The sequence below is a fragment of the Oryx dammah genome, unplaced genomic scaffold (genome assembly GCF_014754425.2).
Source record: "Oryx dammah isolate SB20612 unplaced genomic scaffold, SCBI_Odam_1.1 HiC_scaffold_21, whole genome shotgun sequence".
In the NCBI taxonomy this organism is placed as follows: Eukaryota; Metazoa; Chordata; class Mammalia; order Artiodactyla; family Bovidae; genus Oryx; species Oryx dammah.
Window position 1 is genome coordinate 31,178,460 of NW_024070205.1, and position 16,902 is coordinate 31,195,361.

The 16,902-nt window shown below is 53.3% G+C and overlaps 2 protein-coding genes across 5 annotated transcripts; one reads left to right on the forward strand and one right to left on the reverse strand.

Moving 5' to 3' along the window:
- Positions 1-272: 272 nt before the first annotated feature.
- Positions 273-3,995, forward strand: TPRG1L (tumor protein p63 regulated 1 like). Of its 2 annotated transcripts, XR_005725081.1 has the most exons (6): positions 273-648; positions 774-865; positions 943-1,119; positions 1,939-2,092; positions 2,719-3,601; positions 3,692-3,995. XR_005725081.1 is itself a non-coding variant. In XM_040264183.1 (5 exons), the coding sequence occupies exons 1-5, from the start codon at positions 439-441 to the stop codon at positions 2,911-2,913; spliced, it is 828 nt and encodes a 275-aa protein (XP_040120117.1). In that variant the 5' UTR covers positions 273-438; the 3' UTR covers positions 2,914-3,995. The 2 variants fall into 2 exon arrangements, 1 of the variants encoding a protein (XP_040120117.1); XM_040264183.1 differs by having other exon boundaries at positions 2,719-3,995.
- A 552-nt stretch (positions 3,996-4,547) lies between these two features.
- Positions 4,548-16,017, reverse strand: WRAP73 (WD repeat containing, antisense to TP73). Of its 3 annotated transcripts, none has more exons than XM_040264185.1 (12): positions 15,879-16,017; positions 12,231-12,383; positions 11,627-11,743; positions 10,015-10,087; positions 8,687-8,790; positions 7,964-8,050; positions 7,523-7,657; positions 7,371-7,448; positions 6,329-6,428; positions 5,565-5,690; positions 5,029-5,220; positions 4,548-4,883 (listed from the first exon to the last, which is right to left on the reverse strand). In XM_040264185.1, exons 1-12 carry the CDS (start codon positions 15,945-15,947, stop codon positions 4,741-4,743), a joined length of 1,377 nt encoding a protein of 458 aa, XP_040120119.1. In that variant the 5' UTR covers positions 15,948-16,017; the 3' UTR covers positions 4,548-4,740. The 3 variants fall into 3 exon arrangements, with proteins under 3 accessions (XP_040120119.1, XP_040120118.1, XP_040120120.1); XM_040264184.1 differs by lacking the exon at positions 15,879-16,017 and adding an exon at positions 12,932-14,502; XM_040264186.1 differs by lacking the exons at positions 4,548-4,883; positions 5,029-5,220; positions 15,879-16,017 and adding exons at positions 5,229-5,470; positions 12,932-14,502.
- Positions 16,018-16,902: the final 885 nt, after the last annotated feature.

The following is a 16,902-nucleotide window of genomic DNA, read 5'->3' on the forward strand; positions in this document are numbered from 1 at the left end:
CCTGACTACCCTCTCCTCGCCGGACCCCCGCGTCGCCTTGGCAACCGGCCTAGGCACCCCCCGCCCTTTCCCGGTAGCGTAAACAGGAAGTGGGCGTGGGTCCGGAGTGCGCTTCCGGCGCAGTGAGGGGCGGGAGCGATTGTGAACGGCGACTAGCAGGACCAATCGTGGAAGAAACCTGAGGGAAGAGCCAATCGGCAGGACCGGAGTGGGCGGGCGGGGACTCGAGACTGAGGCGGGACTGGCGAAGCGGAGCCAATCGCGGCGGGCCGCGGTGCGGGGCGGGCCCTGGGGCGGGGCCGAGGGTCTGGCGTAGTGGAGGTGGAGGCGGCGGCGGCGGAGGTGGAGGCGGCGGCGGCGGCGGCGGCGGCGGCGGCGGCGGCTGCTATTGCGGCCGCGTCGGCTCCGGTCCGGGTTCGCTCGGTTGCGGGCGCGGTAATGCTGCAGCTGCGGGACTCGGTGGACTCGGCGGGCACGAGCCCCACGGCACTGCTGGCCGCCGGCGAGGAGGTCGGGCCGGGTAGTGGCGGCGGCGGCGGTGGCGGGGGTCGTCCGGGGGCGGGCACGCCGCTGCGACAGACGCTGTGGCCGCTCAGCGTCCACGACCCCACGCGCCGCGCCCGCGTCAAGGAGTATTTCGTGTTCCGGGTGAGGCTGGGGTTGGGGGCGGGGGCGGGAGAGGGCGTGGGCCTGTGGGGCCGGGGGCGGGGCGGGGCAGGCGGGCGGGCGGGACCTGTGGCGACCTCCGCCCCCGCTCCGCCCGCTCCACGCAGCCCGGCACCATCGAGCAGGCGGTGGAGGAGATCCGCGTAGTGGTCCGGCCCGTGGAGGACGGAGACATCCAGGGGGTGTGGCTGCTGACCGAGTAAGGGGGCGCGCCCTGGGGAGGGGCCCGGGCACTTGTGCGCTCCGCAGCGCCGTGGTGACCGCTGCCGCCCGTAGGGTTGATCACTGGAACAACGAAAAGGAGCGGCTGGTGCTCATCACCGACCAGGCGCTCCTCATCTGCAAATACGACTTCATCAGCCTGCAGTGCCAGCAGGTGGTCAGGGTGGCCTTAAACGCGGTGGACACCATCTCCTACGGAGAATTCCAATTTCCCCCGAAGTCGCTCAACAAGTAAGTCTTTTCAAACAACCCTTCCAAAACCAGCCCCCAGGGGACGTCTTGCTCTAAAGTCAGTAGAGTTTAGAATAGACCCGGGTGACTTCTGCCCAGCAGGGTGCATTAAAAGGCATTTTGGCACAAGAGACAGCTATTAGGCTGGTAGTAAATGAATTCAGGGTACGTTAACATAGGCCTGACAGGTATTTTTCAGGCAAGAGTGAACTCAGCACTTTATCCCTGCCAAGAAAGGATTGGCAGCTGTCATATCAAACTCTGTTGTGGTTAATTTTTAAAAGGAAAAGGTAGCACATCGCTTTGGTTTACAGATATTATTGAAGATTAAATTTGGAATGTTTAATGGCCAACTTTCAAGAGCTGATCTTCATCAGTTAGGGAGCTTTCTGAAATATGAGAAACTAGACATGAATATACTCAGTTGAATTAAACGGTGAGTTTTGGGGTTTTGATGTGGAGATTTGGGTAGGAAATTCAGGAAGATAAGTTCAAAATTCTAAACAACAAAATATTCTGGAAAAAAGAATTTGAAGTTGGAAAAGTATTTGTTTAGTTAGAGCACTACATGTTAAATTTTATTAACCGCGTAAAGATTAGCTTAACTAAGTGTACTCAGTTTGTCCTGTCTTAAAGTGCTAAAAGCTGTCATTACTAGACATGATATTCCTGTCCAGACCTGCAGCTGTTGTGAAATGGCCATCATCAGTCTTATCTTCACCGGTGGGACCGCTTTTTGTTCCCACACCCAGCACCAAGCAGGGGCTCTGGGGCACAGGCCTGCCTGTGAAGTCTGGTCCCTGTCTTCTGACCCTGCAGGCGAGAAGGCTTTGGGATTCGCATCCAGTGGGACAAGCAGAGCCGCCCGTCCTTCATCAGCAGATGGAACCCGTGGTCCACCAGTGTGCCATACACCACGTTCATAGAACACCCGATGGCCGGTGTGGACGAGAAGACAGCCTCTCTGTGTCAAGTAAGGACACGGACGGCAGCAGCAGCGCTGCCCAGTGGGGACAGGCACCTTCCAGGCCTGCACTGCTCAGTACGGTGGCCACGTGGGACTGCTGAGCACTTGAGTGGTGGCTAAACTAAGAAAATAAACCTTTAAATTTTAAAAAACTTTAGTTATGTTTAGATAGCCCTGTGTGGTAAGTGGGTACTGGTCAGTGTGGTGCTGTGATGTGGCCCCGGTGGCTGTGGTCATTTTGGAGAAGGGCCCAGAAGGGCTTCGAGGTGTGGCAGCCGACCCTGGCTCCTGCTAGAGCTGGGCAAGCTGCGCGCTCAGCAGGAGAGGAGGCCTGGGGGTGATGGGCATGGGGTCTGGCACTGGGGACAGGCCCCCCACTTCCAGCCACGTGCCTTGGCTTGCTGTCTGCCTGGTGGGTGGTAGGACCAGGTGGGTCACCGTGGGAAAACGCCACGGAAGAGGGAGGTCTGTGAGGACTAGCTGTTGTCTGTCACGGGTGAGCCCAGAGGTGAGAGCCACACGCAGGAGGTGAGCCCATGGGCCGCTGGGTGTGGTTGGGAAGGCCTCTTGTCCAGGGGTAGGGGACCTCGTGCAGATCGTCTGCTCAGACTCCATGTTTTCTCTCTTTGCAGTTGGATGGTTTCAAGGCTCTGTTAATCCAAGCTGTCAAGAAAGCCCAGAAGGAGAGTCCTTTGCCAGGCCAGGAGGGCGGAGTGCTGGTCTTGGAGTGTCCACTCCTCATTGAGACCTACGTGGGGCTCATGTCCTTCATCAACAACGAGGCCAAGCTGGGCTACTCCATGACCAGAGGCAAGATCGGCTTCTAGATGCTGCACGTGGGGCTCTTGCCAGGAGAGGTGGCCACCAGGACTCTGGGAGTGACAGACTTTGGCCCAGCTCCACTTCTGCCGGCAGGGTCCAGGCCCCCTACCTTCAGGGACCTGGGCACCATGACTGCAGTCAGGTGGACCGAATACTGTAGCTGGATACTGGACAGATGGTCACGTGAGCTCCAGACACAGCAGAGGGAACCTGTCAGCATCCTGGCCAGGATCTCAGTCTTCAAGTCCCCTGTGTCTCCATTTGGCTCCCCATGGTCCCTCCCCGCAAGCCCTGGAGCATGTTAACAATAAATGTCACGTGATTAGTTGCATAGTTCGCTCCATCCAGGGATGTGCCTGGGACCCAGTGCCCATGGTTGCAAGTGTGTGTACAGTTGGTGTCCAGTTTTGCATTTTGAAATTTAATCCATCTTCTTAAAGCTAATACGGAAGAAGCCAGCAGACCACCAGCTCAGCAAAAGTTGGCCTGCCTTGTCAGCTCCTGAATGGACTGTTGCTTTTGTGGAAATGCGTGCTTGACCTAAAGTCACGCTTCTAAAATTTATCTATACTGTGTGAATAATACTGATGGCGTCTTTTTCAGGCCCACCCAAAAAGCTTCCCAGAAAATTATTTTAAGACAAGTATTATTTTAAGAGTTATTTTAAGTCATTCGTTTGAGAAAGTCACATTGGTAAGTTCTTTGCACACAATGCTGACATCTCTGTTAGGTTTGTCCTGTCATGGCATATTTTAAAAAGGAATTGCTTAATTTGCCTTTAAGGAAGTGCTTTCAGAAAGGAACCATATTAGAGTCTCCTGAAGCAGTCTGCCCCACCTCAGTTCCTGCTGCTCCATGTAGACCCCAGCCTGTGGGCAGTCATTGCTCACCGCCCCCGCTCATCCACAGTGGTCTGACTGCTGGCCCCCAAGTTCCTTCCTCCTCACTGCCCAGGCTGACAGCTCTAGTCGGCATGGATGTGATGATCCTGATGTAGGAGCCTGTCCACACTGAAAGGCTGCCTTAAAACTCTGCCTGGGTCTTGAGCTTTTGCTTTTGGTCTGCTAGTAAAGACGTTTAGAATCCAGTGACTGTTGTTCCTTTTTGAAAGTAGGCGCAACAACCAAGAAAGGGTCTTGTTTGGTGAGAGCATCTTAGAGCCGAGATGTTCTCCCCACTGGATTTGACCCTGGCCATGTGCACTCTGGGGATTTGCACAGCCTACTCCCTTCACAACCACAGGGTTGGTGCCCACCATCCAGCCTCTGCCCAGGGTGAAGAACCCTTATTCCTCCAGTGCCCTTCTTAGCCGACTGCCTGAAGCACCTGGATCATTCCAGGCAGACACTCCCTGCAGAGACCTGACCTTAACTGAACTGCCCTGGGACCCACAGCCCTGGCCTCCAATTCTGCTCCAGCACAGGCCCACATGACACACAGGCCATGCTTTGGAGTGTTCAGGGATGGAACAGAGGCTCTTTGCAGAGCGGGTCCTGTGTCAAGGGTAGGGTGAGGTGGGATGGGAGACTGGCCACTTGGGGTGCAGTTACTTCCCCTAAGACAAGTGAACCCCAAACATAAAACTGACCTGGAAGACTTTCCTGTGACTTAAACCTTTTAAAAAAGTAAGCATTAGCCATTTTATAAATGAACAAATATTTATTTTAAATAACAAAAATTAGTTTATTCCATAGATATTTACAAAAACACCTTGCTATAGCAAAATGAAAGCAAATCCTTTCCTCTGGGCCCTGGAAGGAAAACTCGCCCAAGATGCTCTGCTTCTGTCCCATGGCCAGTGTGCGCCATCTGGGCCTGACCACACCCGGGTCCTATGTACAGTTGCCCCGCTGCCCGAAGGCCATACGCACCCCCTCCTCCATCTCCAGGAAGCACAGGCAGAAGTGGTCCTTGCTCAAGAGGGCTAGAGAGTCCCCGCTCGGATGCCAGCACAGGGAGAGCACCTGGAAGTCACCTGGAGAAGACAGGTGGCCAGAGGTTAGGGGAGACCCGAGTCCTAGGGTGACCCAGCTGGAGTCCCGAAGTTCAGCAGGTGGGCCCCGAGGTTCACGGGCAGGTGCCTCCCCAGAGCATCTGCTTGTGTCCCTGCCCACGCTCACCTTCCCCGGGGACCTGCACCGACACGCAGCCTGCCGGCGACCACAGGTACACCTTGCTGCCCCCCGTGCAGATGGCCAGCCGGGGCTGCTGTGGGCCCCACTGGAAGGCGCGCACAGTGCAAAGCTGCTCCAGCACCGCCAGGGGTCTCAGCTTCCGGATGTCCCAGATCCACACGGCGTTGGGGACGCTGTCTGAGGAGGAAGGGGCACCCAGGCTCACGTTCACTCCTCACTGCTCTGCTCCAGCCCCCAGCCTTTCACCAGTGAGGATGCTCATCTTCCCCAGGGTCATGGGCCGGGGCGGGAAAGGGGGCATATCCTGTGGGCCTGGAGCCCTGCTCTTTCCCAAACATGGAGCAGAGGGCGCGGAGGCTTGGGCTTGAGTGGCTGCTGCTCTGATGGGGCGATGGGCCCCAGACACTACCGCTGCAGGATGTCCACCCTGCCAGCAGCAGCAGAATGAGAAGCAAGCGCGGGAGGCCCAGGCCCCGGAGGAGGCTGACAAGGGGACAGCACACATGGGACGGGCCACTGACCATTCCTCGTGGCCAGGAAGTAGTTGTCAGGACTGAAGGCCAGTGCCCCGACGCCGATCCTGGGGTTGGCTCTGTCAGCGGCCGGCTTTAGGGTCTGTAAGGAGACCGGCATCGAGGCAATCTCATCTGGGTAGGAAAAGAAAGCGCCCTGAGCCTCCCCATGGGCGAGCGGCCTGGGTCTGAGGTGCTGCCCGCAACAGGAGAGGAGCTGAGTGTAACTACCCGTGGAGCAAGGAGGCCAGCAGGGGCAGGCAGGGTCTGACAGAAGGCAGGGCTGTGCAGGCACCAGGCCTGCCCTCCAACGCGAGGCTGTGGTCCCAGAGCTGTGATAGGCCAGGCAACACCACAGGGCCTGGTGGTCGGCCCAGGTCCAGTGGCTCTTCTGATGCCCCAATTACTCCCACTTTATGATGAAACTGAACCAGAAGTGACCTCTGCGCCCCAGATGCAGCTGCAGCTCCTCCCTGAGCCCTCTGATGGCCTCCCACTCACCCAAGAAAAGGTCAGCATTCATTAAAAAAAAGTCCTCTCAGGACCAGCCAACAATCAGGAGACCCAGGGCGTGAATTCAATCCACAGAGCCAGAGCCCAAGCAGCCTTCTGGCTCTCAGATGAGGATACTGTCCACCAGGTATCACCAGAGAGGAAAAGGATTGAAAGGAAAAAAGGGAGTATCTGGAGTCTCCCTGGACCAAGAGGGCTTTTTCTTATAATGAAAGGAAAGGGAGAAAGACAAGGGCGGCACCACCGGCCGAGCTGCTCACATTTGCTCTCTGAGGACGTCAGAGGCCCGGCCGCTGCTCGGGGTGGAGGGAAGGCCAGGTGGCCCAGTGGCGGACTCTTCTCGGCCTCCTTGTACACCACCTGGAAGAGAGAGGGCCTGGGCAGCACGTGTGGCCGTGGTCCCTCACTGTGCCCTCCTGGACCTTCTCCACGAGGTCCCGCCTGCAGCCGGCATTTCAGTGGACAGGTGACAGGCCAGGGTCGGGGCACGTGTCACCAGCGGCCGCCAGATGGGAAGGACAAACGGCCGTGGGGTAAAGGACCCGAGGCAAACCCTGTGAGGCCTCATGTCAGTTCCACTCCTGCACCTCCAGTGGGTCCTCCAGTCACCGCCCATGTCGGGACGTCCGCCCACTCACAGGCTCCCCAGAAACCCACCCAGACCCCAGGGCTGTACAGTGGCCCACCCCCTGCTTCCTCCTCACCCCACACCTGTCTTACTTGGGTCCCTCACTTGCGGGCAACTCACCAGGTGTCTGCCCCCATCTCTGCCCCGAGGACGGGGTGTCTGCCCTCATTCCCATTGTCCCGCCCCCGCCCCAAGAAAGGCTGTCTGTCTGGGTCCCTATGGTTTCCCGCACTTTGTCAGGGGCCTGCTGAATAAACAGAGCTCAATCCCTCCTCAGGGCCTCTGCATTGCTATTCTGTTCGCACTGCCTGAATCGCTCTTCCCCAGACCCTGCACCACTTCCTCCCGAGGTCCGCCCCAGGGCCTCTTGGCAGGCAGCCTTCCCACCCTCCCAGGGAAGGCTCCAAGGGGAAGAAGCCACCTGCTGATCTCTGCTTGGCCCAGAACTGCTGGTCCCAGAGTCACAGGGCTGGCGGTGGAGGAGGCTGGGAAGGACACCACTTGGGACCCTTTGGGAACATGGCGAGAGAAACAAGGGCCACGGGAACGTCTGCGTTTAGAATGTTTCAGCATCAGAAGACCATGGGGACGTGAGCCCCTGTAGCACTTACACTGATAGCGTAAAGTGAAAGAGCAGCTTTCTATCCCTTCCTCAAACACACTTCCAGACTTACTATTTTGGGATTATTGACAGTTGCAGGATGCCCAAACTCCGTGATCATTTTCCAAGTCACATGGTTAAGAATCCGCACCTGGGAGAACCACATGGTCAGAGCCTCCAGGGCGCTGGCTGTGCATGGGCTTTGCCCCACAGGCCCCCTCCCACCTTTCCATCGTAGCTCCCGATCGCCAGGAACTGACTGCTGGGGCTCCAGGCCACGGACTTGATGCCCAGGGACCACTCGTAAGCACAGAAGGCACTCAGCAGCCGGCCATCCAGGGAGTAGAGCAGGACCTTGTACTGCAGAGACAGTGAGGGCATCACTGAACCTGTGGCGTGCGAGGCGGCCTCCCCAGGGGAGTGAGACTTAGGCAGGGACCCTGCCCTCCTCCACAATGGCAGGAAGTGGAGACGGGGATGGTACTGGAGGAGCAGAGAGAACGTTGTGGAAAAGGGGAAGCTGGGTCTTAAATCTAAAGACTTGTAATAAAAGCTCCTCGGCTCAACATCTGAAAAAGGCAGAGTTCACGCTTGAGGCGTTCAGAGAGCGTGAGAAACACACAACAGTGCTACACGCAGAGAGTGCGTCCTGAGCGGGCTCCCTACCTCCAGGCAGGAGTCCCAGACAGCCAGCACGCAGCCGTTGGGGGCCCACTCGATCCCTGCCAGGTCCTGAGTGTCCGTGTCAAAGTGCTTCCCAGGCGGACGGGGGGAAACAGATGACATTGAGAACATTTTCTTCAACAAATAACGAACATCTATCTCACACCTGATGCATTAAAACAGTATTTAATCTCCTCATCTAGCCATGAGCAGAAACACCTACAGCTGTGTCCTCCTGCCATGACAGGGCAAGCAACATGCAGCCACGATGTGGCTCAGGCCTCCGTGCAGCTGAGTCTCACCCCTTTAAGATCAGCTCAGGGGAGACCCTCCCAGGACATCACTGCCGTGGTCAAGGAGGCTGCCATCCAATAGCATCCAGGATCCAGCCCAGCCTCCTGCCCATCCAGGCACGTGGTCAGTATTAACCTTCAGCTCACTCCTCCTCCTGAGGTGGGCACATGGACGCTAATACCACTGAGCCAACAAGCCTAGTGGCTCCCATCTGGGGGACTGTTAACTGCTAACACTCTGTGAGCCCATGTGGTCTCACCGGATCCTGTGAACATCTGCCCGTTTGCATGCCATGGGGCAACAGGCAGCACCCACTTTTGAAAACATGGAGCTGCCTTTCTCACACCACCTGGAAGAGCCCCTGGGATCTTCAAGAACGTACCTCTGCCCCACCCCGCCCCAGGGTCACGGTGCTCCCGGTGTGCGCCTCACCCGTAGCAGCTGCCAGTCACTGCAGACGAAGATGCTCACGTAGTCCCTGCAGTCCCGCCTCTCTGCCAGTGCCAGGTAGCGGCCGTCCCTCGTGAAGGTTATTCCTGCCGAGAAGAGGGAGAGGTCCTGGGATCGGGAAGCAGTAGTCTTCACGTTGGAAGGAGAGAGAGAAGGCAGAGGTCTGAAGAGGGGACGCAGCACACAGACCCCGAGTCTGCAGCAGAGTGTGGGCACATGAGGCAGGGTCCCCACACCCTCGATCAGGCTTCTGACGTATAGAGAACCTGTGAGACACACAGGGCGCCCTGAGCCCTGATGAGCCCCTAAATGTAACTGGGAAGTGCGGAGCCCTACGGGATGCTCTGTTCTCAGGAAATCAACTGCAAGAAGCACAGCTGGGTCAACGCAGGCTCCTCACCACAGCTCCTATTTTTACTTTTGAATTTAAATTTGGAAGAAGTCAATTTAACGTGAGAATCTGGCTGAAACGTCAGACTGTCCCTTTCAGGTCCACATTGGTGAACTGAGTCCTCAGCCACACTTCACACCTCAAGAGAACACCTAAGTGACAGAGCTGCTATTTCACCAAGAAGCGTGCGTGTCATCTGGAGAGACACTAACATACGAACTATGAAAACAAAAAATAAATGAACGATTGCATTTCACTCACATGTGAGCTGATGGCAAGAGAAAGAACAGAAAAACCTCTCAAATCATGTGATGCTTCCTTCTGTTTATTAACTAGAAGACAATCAAGTAATTTCATGATTCGGGAGTGGGGCATTGACGAGCTCTCAGGTTCAGTTAAACGCGTGTGGGAAGTTAACTGAGGGCACAGTGGACACACGCCCTTCGTCCCTCCTCTGAGATGTATGGATGGGAAAGGTCACCGTTCCCCTCTACAGAGCTCAGAGTTAAGTCAACAGAGGATTCATTTCAAAATCCGCTGTGTGGGGTGGGGTCCTGGGACTAACGCAAACAAGAAAGGATCTGACACCCAGCTCTGTGACAGACATACAGGATTTGCATGTAAACCCTTCTTTGACATCTGTTAAACATTGTCTTTAGTAGTTGTGATCACAGAACAGGGAAGCCCTGCTCTTCTGGAGACACAGGTGGGGGAAGGCTTACAGAGAAGTACTAGGAGATCTAGGATGTACTTTAAGACAATCAGCAGGAGGGGTGGATATAAAGAAAAAAGACTGGCTATGAGCTGAAATACAGTTGAGGATACTTTTGTCTGTGTTTGAAATTTTCCAGGATAAAAAGGTCTCCAAACCCCCAAACAACTACAGAGAAATGGCCTCTGAGTAGCTCTAATGACTCACCCTGCTGACAAGCCTTAGGGTATTTGATGTAGGACACGGACTTTGTGCACAAGGACCACACAGTTATCCGCAGCTGCAGGGGAAGGGGGAGGAAGAGAAAGGAAACAGCGTTAACTTCGCACTCTCGGAAAGGCTGTTGCGAGTCACTTAGGTCCAGATTGCCCGCACCCAAACAAGAGAATTTACTGAAGTAAAAGTATCAGGAGTTCCACGGTGTTTTCTGTCTGAAGAAGTGTGTCAAACTCACATCTATAATTGCTAAATGTTTTTTTTTGGTGGTGCTATTTGGCTTGCAGGATCTTTGTTCCCCAACCAGGGATCAAACCCAGGACGCGGAGGTGAAAGTGCTGAGTCCTCACCACTGCACCAGCAGAGAACTCCCACAATTGTTAAATTTAACGGGCTTAGTGTTTGGTTTTCATTTTGTGACAGTATTATCTGAGTGACACAAAATTAAATATCAGTGCATTTTAGTTCAAAGTACAGTCAGCACCCCTTTCTGCCTGATAAATTTAGCTTTATTGCAGGCACAGCAGTCCACGGAGGGCCCAGTATTTCTGGGGGATTCAGCATCCAGGGGTCCAAGAAGGCATGCCCTCGGATAACAGGCCAGGGGTGCTACAGTCAAAGCTTTCATATAGTAGCGAACCTAAAAATGTTTCTCAGAGAAACACACCTAGGAGAGAAAGCCACACAAGATGCGCCCCAGTCTCTTGAAGCAATGAAGCGGGTGAGTTGCCCTGCCTTGCTAGGTGGCTGGGTCTGGGGTCAGCAGGAAGAGGGAGTGGCCTGACTGTCTGAGTGGAGGCTCTGCAGAGGATTTCTGGGGGACCCATTGCAGGCACATCACACGCAGGGGCTGGAAGAAGCTGTGCCAATGAAGGACCAGGACATCCAAAGCCCCCATAGTCCCCTGACGTGATGTGTTTGGGAGGCACAGGCACACCACCCAAGCTGTCTCTAATTTACAGTTGGATGTCAAAGGTTCTTCTTCCCACTCAGAGCTCCTGCCCAGGGTCCTGAATCCCAAGGGAGCCCAAGGCTTGAGGAGCAAATGAATGAGGAGGTTAGAGACACACAGATCAGACGTCTCCAGGGAAAGATGTAAATTCGTGCATTGTTGCTGTTCAGTCCCTAAGTCGTGTCCGACTCTGCGACTCTGCGACCCCACAGTCTGCAGCACACCAAGCTTCCCTGTCGTTCACTATCTCCCCGCGTTTGCTCAAACTCTTGTCCATTGACACAGTGATGCCATCCAATCATCTCATCCTCTGTCACTCCCTTCTCCTCTTGCCCTCAATCTTTCCCAGCATCAGGGTCTTTTCCAACCAGTCGGCTCTTCGCATCACTGAAGTTCTTTTCTATTGTTGAATCAAAGGACCTGTCTAAATCCTTAAAGATACAATTTGAGATGTTCTTTTTAAAAACCCTTTTTCATTAAAACTGGGCAAAAAGATTACATAACAACACTCATGGGCTTATAATGCTCTAACCATTTATGGCATACATCCTCCCCGCTAGACCACTCCCTCCAATCCTCCCAAGTGATCAGGACAAGGGGTGAGGGGTGACTGTCCTGTGGCTGAGGCAGGTATTTGGGGTGTCCACTCACATGGAATTCTGTCGTGTTGAGGATGTGGCGCCCATCGGGGCTCCAGCAGGAGGCCACCAGCCCCGCCGAGCCCTCGTCTATCTTGCAGTGCCACTCTGGCTGCTCCAAGGACCACACCTGGACTCACAAAAGAGATGAATCCTTTTGCTACTCAGGCTTAAGAACAATTGGTGACTGCATGGAAGCAAAGATGGGCAAACTCTCAGAATCCTTCAGTGTGAAGGACAGGTCCTGGGTTGCACCACACTTCTCAGTGACGTCACTCTGTTGTGGTTCGAAGGGTTTATTCCCTTTGCTGTCTGAGACCTCACTTAGTTAAGTGTGGGGTCTATAACAAGACACATCTCAGCACTCCCTAAACACAGGAACCAGCTGGGCTGCTAGCTGAACACTTCCTGTTACAGAATGAACTAGGTTACAGATCAAGGACATATACATGCTTTCTTGTTTTTAAAAGTACTTAAACTATTAGAGCACTATTATAATGTTAAAAGAAAATGGGCTTTGACCTGTGCAGCCTCTTCCTCCATACCAGCAGGGCACAGAACAAGGCCCTGGGTGGGGGCTGTGCTTAGGGGGAGGGGGGAAATCCATCCGGAGGTACCTGCACGAGCCCCCGCTTGTACAGGGCACACAGGATGAAAAGCGAGTCGGCCGACCACTCAAGGTGCTGGATCTGGTCCAGGCACGTGTATAGCTGGAGGATCTGCAAGGTGTTCGCATCCCTGACCACCAACCGGTACTGGACGCAGGAAGCCTGGAGGGGGAGAGAGGTCATGGCGGGTGGGCTCCAGAGGAGGGCGCTCTTGGGACGGCAGTGTGCTCTTGGGATGGCAGCGTGCCCTCCACTCAGGATGGTTGCCTCCTCTCCGTGCACACACGCTTTCCATCTAGATGGTCTTGTGTTTACCGTGTGAACAGCCTATTCCGAACAAAGATGAGTTAGCAGAAAGATGAAGCGTAAATGTAAAACCAGGTGCCCAGCTGTTAAGCCCCAGGAGGAAGTATTACTGCAGAACTCTACCGGCGTCATTCTGTGCCTGTCTTCACTGCATAACAAATGCTAAAGCAGGACATGGCACTGGGCAAAGGCCCTCTGAGAACAACCAGCTCCCCTCTGGTTCTACCACTTGCAAACAAGCTGTGTGTGAGGCGTGAGGAGGGGGCTGCAGACTGCTGGTGAGAATGATCAAGGAATACAGCTCCCTTTGGTTCAGTGTCTAACCTGGACCCAAACCAACAGAAAGTCAATATACAGGTCTGAAATTCTGCAAGTGTAAGGACATGTCATAAATGTCTATCTACCTGTGATGAGAGAATAGATAATACACACTGGTGTCTCCCCACAGGTCCTGACACAGGCTCCTGATGAAACACCCACATCCTGGGAGGGTAAGTGAGTGAAACTCACTCAGTTGTGTCTGACTCTTTGCGACCCCATGGACTATACAGCCCATGGAATTCTCCAGGCCAGAATACTGGAGTGGGTAGCCTTTCCCTTATCCAGGGGATCTTCACAACCCAGAGATCAAACTCAGGTCTCCCACACTGCAGGCAGATTCTTTACCAGCTCCACGGGGACAGAACTCCTGCACTCGAGACCCCCAGATCTCACCCTCTTTATCTCTTCATGTGCCTGCTCACCTGTTCCTTTATCACACCCCTTAATAATACGGTAAATCTGTTTTTCTGAGTGCTATGAGTCACTCCAGCAAACTAATGGAACCCAAAGAGGAGGTCATGGAGCCTACGTCCAGTTGGTCAGGAGCAAAGGTGACAACCTGGACTTTCAATTGCAGTCTGAAAGGTGGAGGGCAGTGTTGTGGGGCTGAGCCCTCCACCTGTGGGCTCTGCACTCTCTCCAGGTGGACAGTGTCAAAACGGAGTCAAACTGTAGGACACCCAGCTGGTGTTGGGGAGAACTGCTTGGTGTGGGGAAAACCCCACATAGTAGGTGACCAGACGTTTCAGAAGTGTTCAGTATGGCAGTCGTTTGAGAGGAAAAGGGATTGACAGAGGGAGGGCTGGGGGGTTTCTTACACACCCATTAACATTTTCCTAACCCTGAGTTTGGAAACATTTAACTCTTAATATAGTGTTCTTAAAGATACAGTTACTTTATGTCCATATCTGTTAATAATATCCAAATCCAAGCAAATGACTTCTATGACTGATCATACTTATCTATTAACCAGAGAGCGCATCATCATTCAAAAATCAAGAACTGACTTCTGAATGTTAATTGCCTCATGTTGGTACTTATCAACCTCAAACTGGATTGTTAGGTTTTTGTTTTATGAACTTTCATTTTTAAAAAGCCAATGAGTTCCACCTGGGGAAAAAAAGAGTGTGAGATCGACTGCTGATTAGAACAAATATCCTGCTTTTTTTCTTTTTTCCCTGCTTATTTTTTCACTTTGTGGCTTTGAAAGCTGTGATCAGTTACCACAAACTCCTGGTAAAATGAAATGTCTGTAGCAACACTTGGAAAAACTGTATCAAATCTGTTGCAAGATGTTAAAAATGGCAACATGGCCCTACTTTTCTCAGCCTTTAGGACAGAGCTTTGAAGAACATGGTTCCAGTAACAATACTACCTAGGCTCACAATTTTAATCAGAATGTAAAACTAAAATGTACCATAACTAAATGAGGAAATGTAATCTTTGTCTCCCTAATTCACTGGAAGTTTCATGTCAGTGAGTGAAAGTCACTCAGTTGTGTACAGACTCTTTGCAATCCCATGGCTATACAGTCCATGGAATTCTCCAGGCCAGAATACTGGAGTGGGTGGCCTTTCCCTTATCCAGGGCATCTTCCCAAACCAGGGATCGAACCCAGGTCTCCCACATTGCAGGCGGATTCTTTACCAGCTGAGCCACCAGAAAAGTTTCATAAATGACCAAAAAACAAACTTATTGGGGAGTATTCTGAAAAGTATACCAAGGTTTTCGGTGTGCCATTTAAGCTAAAGGTATTTTGTATTTTGTAGCTGAATACCATACTATGTGATTTAGAATAAAACCTCCATAAAGAAGGTAAACATGTAATTTGAGCTATTAATACATCCATCCTCAAGGACAAATGTAATGTTAACAAAGCTCAGACTGAAAAGACAAAACAGGATGCATCAGTTAATAGTTAATGAAAATAAGTACAGTTTTTAAAAAGCATTTTTTTTTCTTAATGTCTTCCCAATGCCAATTATCACCCACCCACCACATCTCCCCCCAAGATTCTGAGAATGTACACTGATCATACTGGTATATTTCAAAACTTACATTTCATGTATGAGAGCTCAGTGATGTGAGAACCATTCTGCCATCCATGGAATGAGCAACTCAGATACCAGGAGTGTGGACCACTCTTTATCTGAGCACAGAATGCTAGTTACCTAAGTCATTCATCTGGCATGTGGTAGAGACCCTTGAAGGGGGCTGGAAAAGGTGACAACAGTTAGTTGCAGCACTGCACCGTTTTATAGCCAACAGGACTATATACCTGCCTTTTGTTACAAACAAACAACAACTTATAGTCAAAGCTATGGTTTTTCCAGTAGTCGTGTATGGATGTGAGAGTTGGACCATACAGAAGGCTGAGCACCAAAGAACTGCTGCTTTTGAGCTGTGGTGTTGGAAAAGACTCTTAAGAGTTCCTTGGACAGCAAGGAAATCAGGGCAGTCAATCCTAAAGGAAATCAACCCTAAAAACTCATTGGAAAGACTGACGTTGAAGCTGAAACTCCAATACTTTGGCCACCCGATTCGAAGAACCAGCTCATTAGAAAAAAACCCTGAAGCTGGGAAAGGCTGAGAGCAGGAGGAGAAGTGGATGACAGAGGATGAGATGGTTCGATGGCATCACTGACTCAAGGGAGCAAACTCCAGGATATAGCGAAGAATAGGGAAGCCTGGCGTGCTGCGGCCCATGGGGGTCTCAGAGTCGGACACGACTGAGAGACTGAACAAGAGTCCACGTTTACTGTGTCCTCAAGTCTGTGAAGACAGCGTTGCTTTACCTGCTTTTAACAGATGGAAACCGAGGTGCAGGCAGCTTCCCGGGTTCCCAGAACTCAGCAAGTGTCCAGGTACCCTGCTCGGAACCACTGCCCAGGTCACCTCCCCGGGGCCCACACCTGCTACCTCCTTCCGGGCCCCAGGTACGCCCCACCCCCTTGGTTCCTCGCCGCCCCGTGCGGATACGCGCCTCCTCGCGGAAGGCGCGCCTTCGGCCCAGGCCCGGCAGCCGCTCACCAGGTACTTTCCGTCCGGGGAGAACTTGCAGAGCAGGCTAGAGAGCTTGAACACCTCGGAGAAGTTCATGGCGGCCGCTGCACCCGGGGGCCCGCCAAGCCCCGCCGGCCCGGCCAGCCGCAACCGCCCCTCCGCGACCGGAAGTGACGGAAGGGCGGTGCCGCAGCCAGTCAGAGCCCCGGGTGACGCGCGGCATTGTGGGGCTTGTAGTTCGCTACCCCGCCCAACGCGCGCAGCCGCGCTTTAAAGGAGACAAGGTGTTTCATCCTACCCGGGATTTCCGCCGGTGCTCGCGTGTGGGAAGTCACCTCCAACTAGGGTTGCCAGATAAAAATGCAGAAAGTGCACTACAGCTGAATTTAGATAAACAACGAATCATTTTCTAGGATAAATATGTTCCCCAATACTACGTGACACATATGCTTAAAAACTATCCGCTTGTCTGAAGTTAAAACGTGTCGTCCTATGTATCTGTGTATTTGTATTCATGTATTTGTATACACACATGAATATGAAATATGGTTCATAGTACGTATATTATATTCTATACATAGAGTATGAATAAATATTCGTTGTTCTTCGTTTGTCTTTTGGCTAAGTCCGGCAACATGCTTCCAGCGAGGCCCTCACTTGGCGATTAGGAACTTCTCTGATCCTACAGAGAACGAATTTGGCGCTCGCACCGCGCAGAAACCTCCTGGATCTTGCGCGCCAGCTTGTCCATCACACGAGCGCACCTGCGCTCGGACCCGCGAGGAGAACAACACCCGGGCCGGAACCAGAGCCCTTCCGCAGCCCGCATGGCACGGACGGGAGCGAGCTCCTGCGTTGGCGCTGGCTCTGCTGGCTTCGCTCGCCGCCCCGCGCGGGCCTGTCCTCTTGCCCACTAGGGACTCCTGGTCCTCTTCGCCCTCGCGAATCTGCCAGGCCCTGCCGGCGCCTCTAGATAGCGCGGACCGGCACATCCGCCCCCGCTCTTGCGTCCTGAGATCCGAGATCCGGCCCGGGTCCTACTCGCATCCGC

Coding starts and splice junctions, on each gene's coding strand:
- TPRG1L (XM_040264183.1), top strand. CDS start 439: ATGCTGCAGCTGCGGGACTCGGTGGACTCGGCGGGCACGAGCCCCACG. Junction 866..942: donor GGGGTGTGGCTGCTGACCGA/GTAAGGGGGCGC, acceptor TGCCGCCCGTAG/GGTTGATCACTGGAACAACG. Junction 1,120..1,938: donor CCCCCGAAGTCGCTCAACAA/GTAAGTCTTTTC, acceptor CTGACCCTGCAG/GCGAGAAGGCTTTGGGATTC.
- WRAP73 (XM_040264184.1), bottom strand. CDS start 13,009: ATGTGGGTGTTTCATCAGGAGCCTGTGTCAGGACCTGTGGGGAGACAC. Junction 8,791..10,014: donor CCCTAAGGCTTGTCAGCAGG/GTGAGTCATTAG, acceptor TCTTCTCGGCAG/GAATAACCTTCACGAGGGAC. Junction 4,884..5,028: donor GGTGCAGGTCCCCGGGGAAG/GTGAGCGTGGGC, acceptor TGTCTTCTCCAG/GTGACTTCCAGGTGCTCTCC.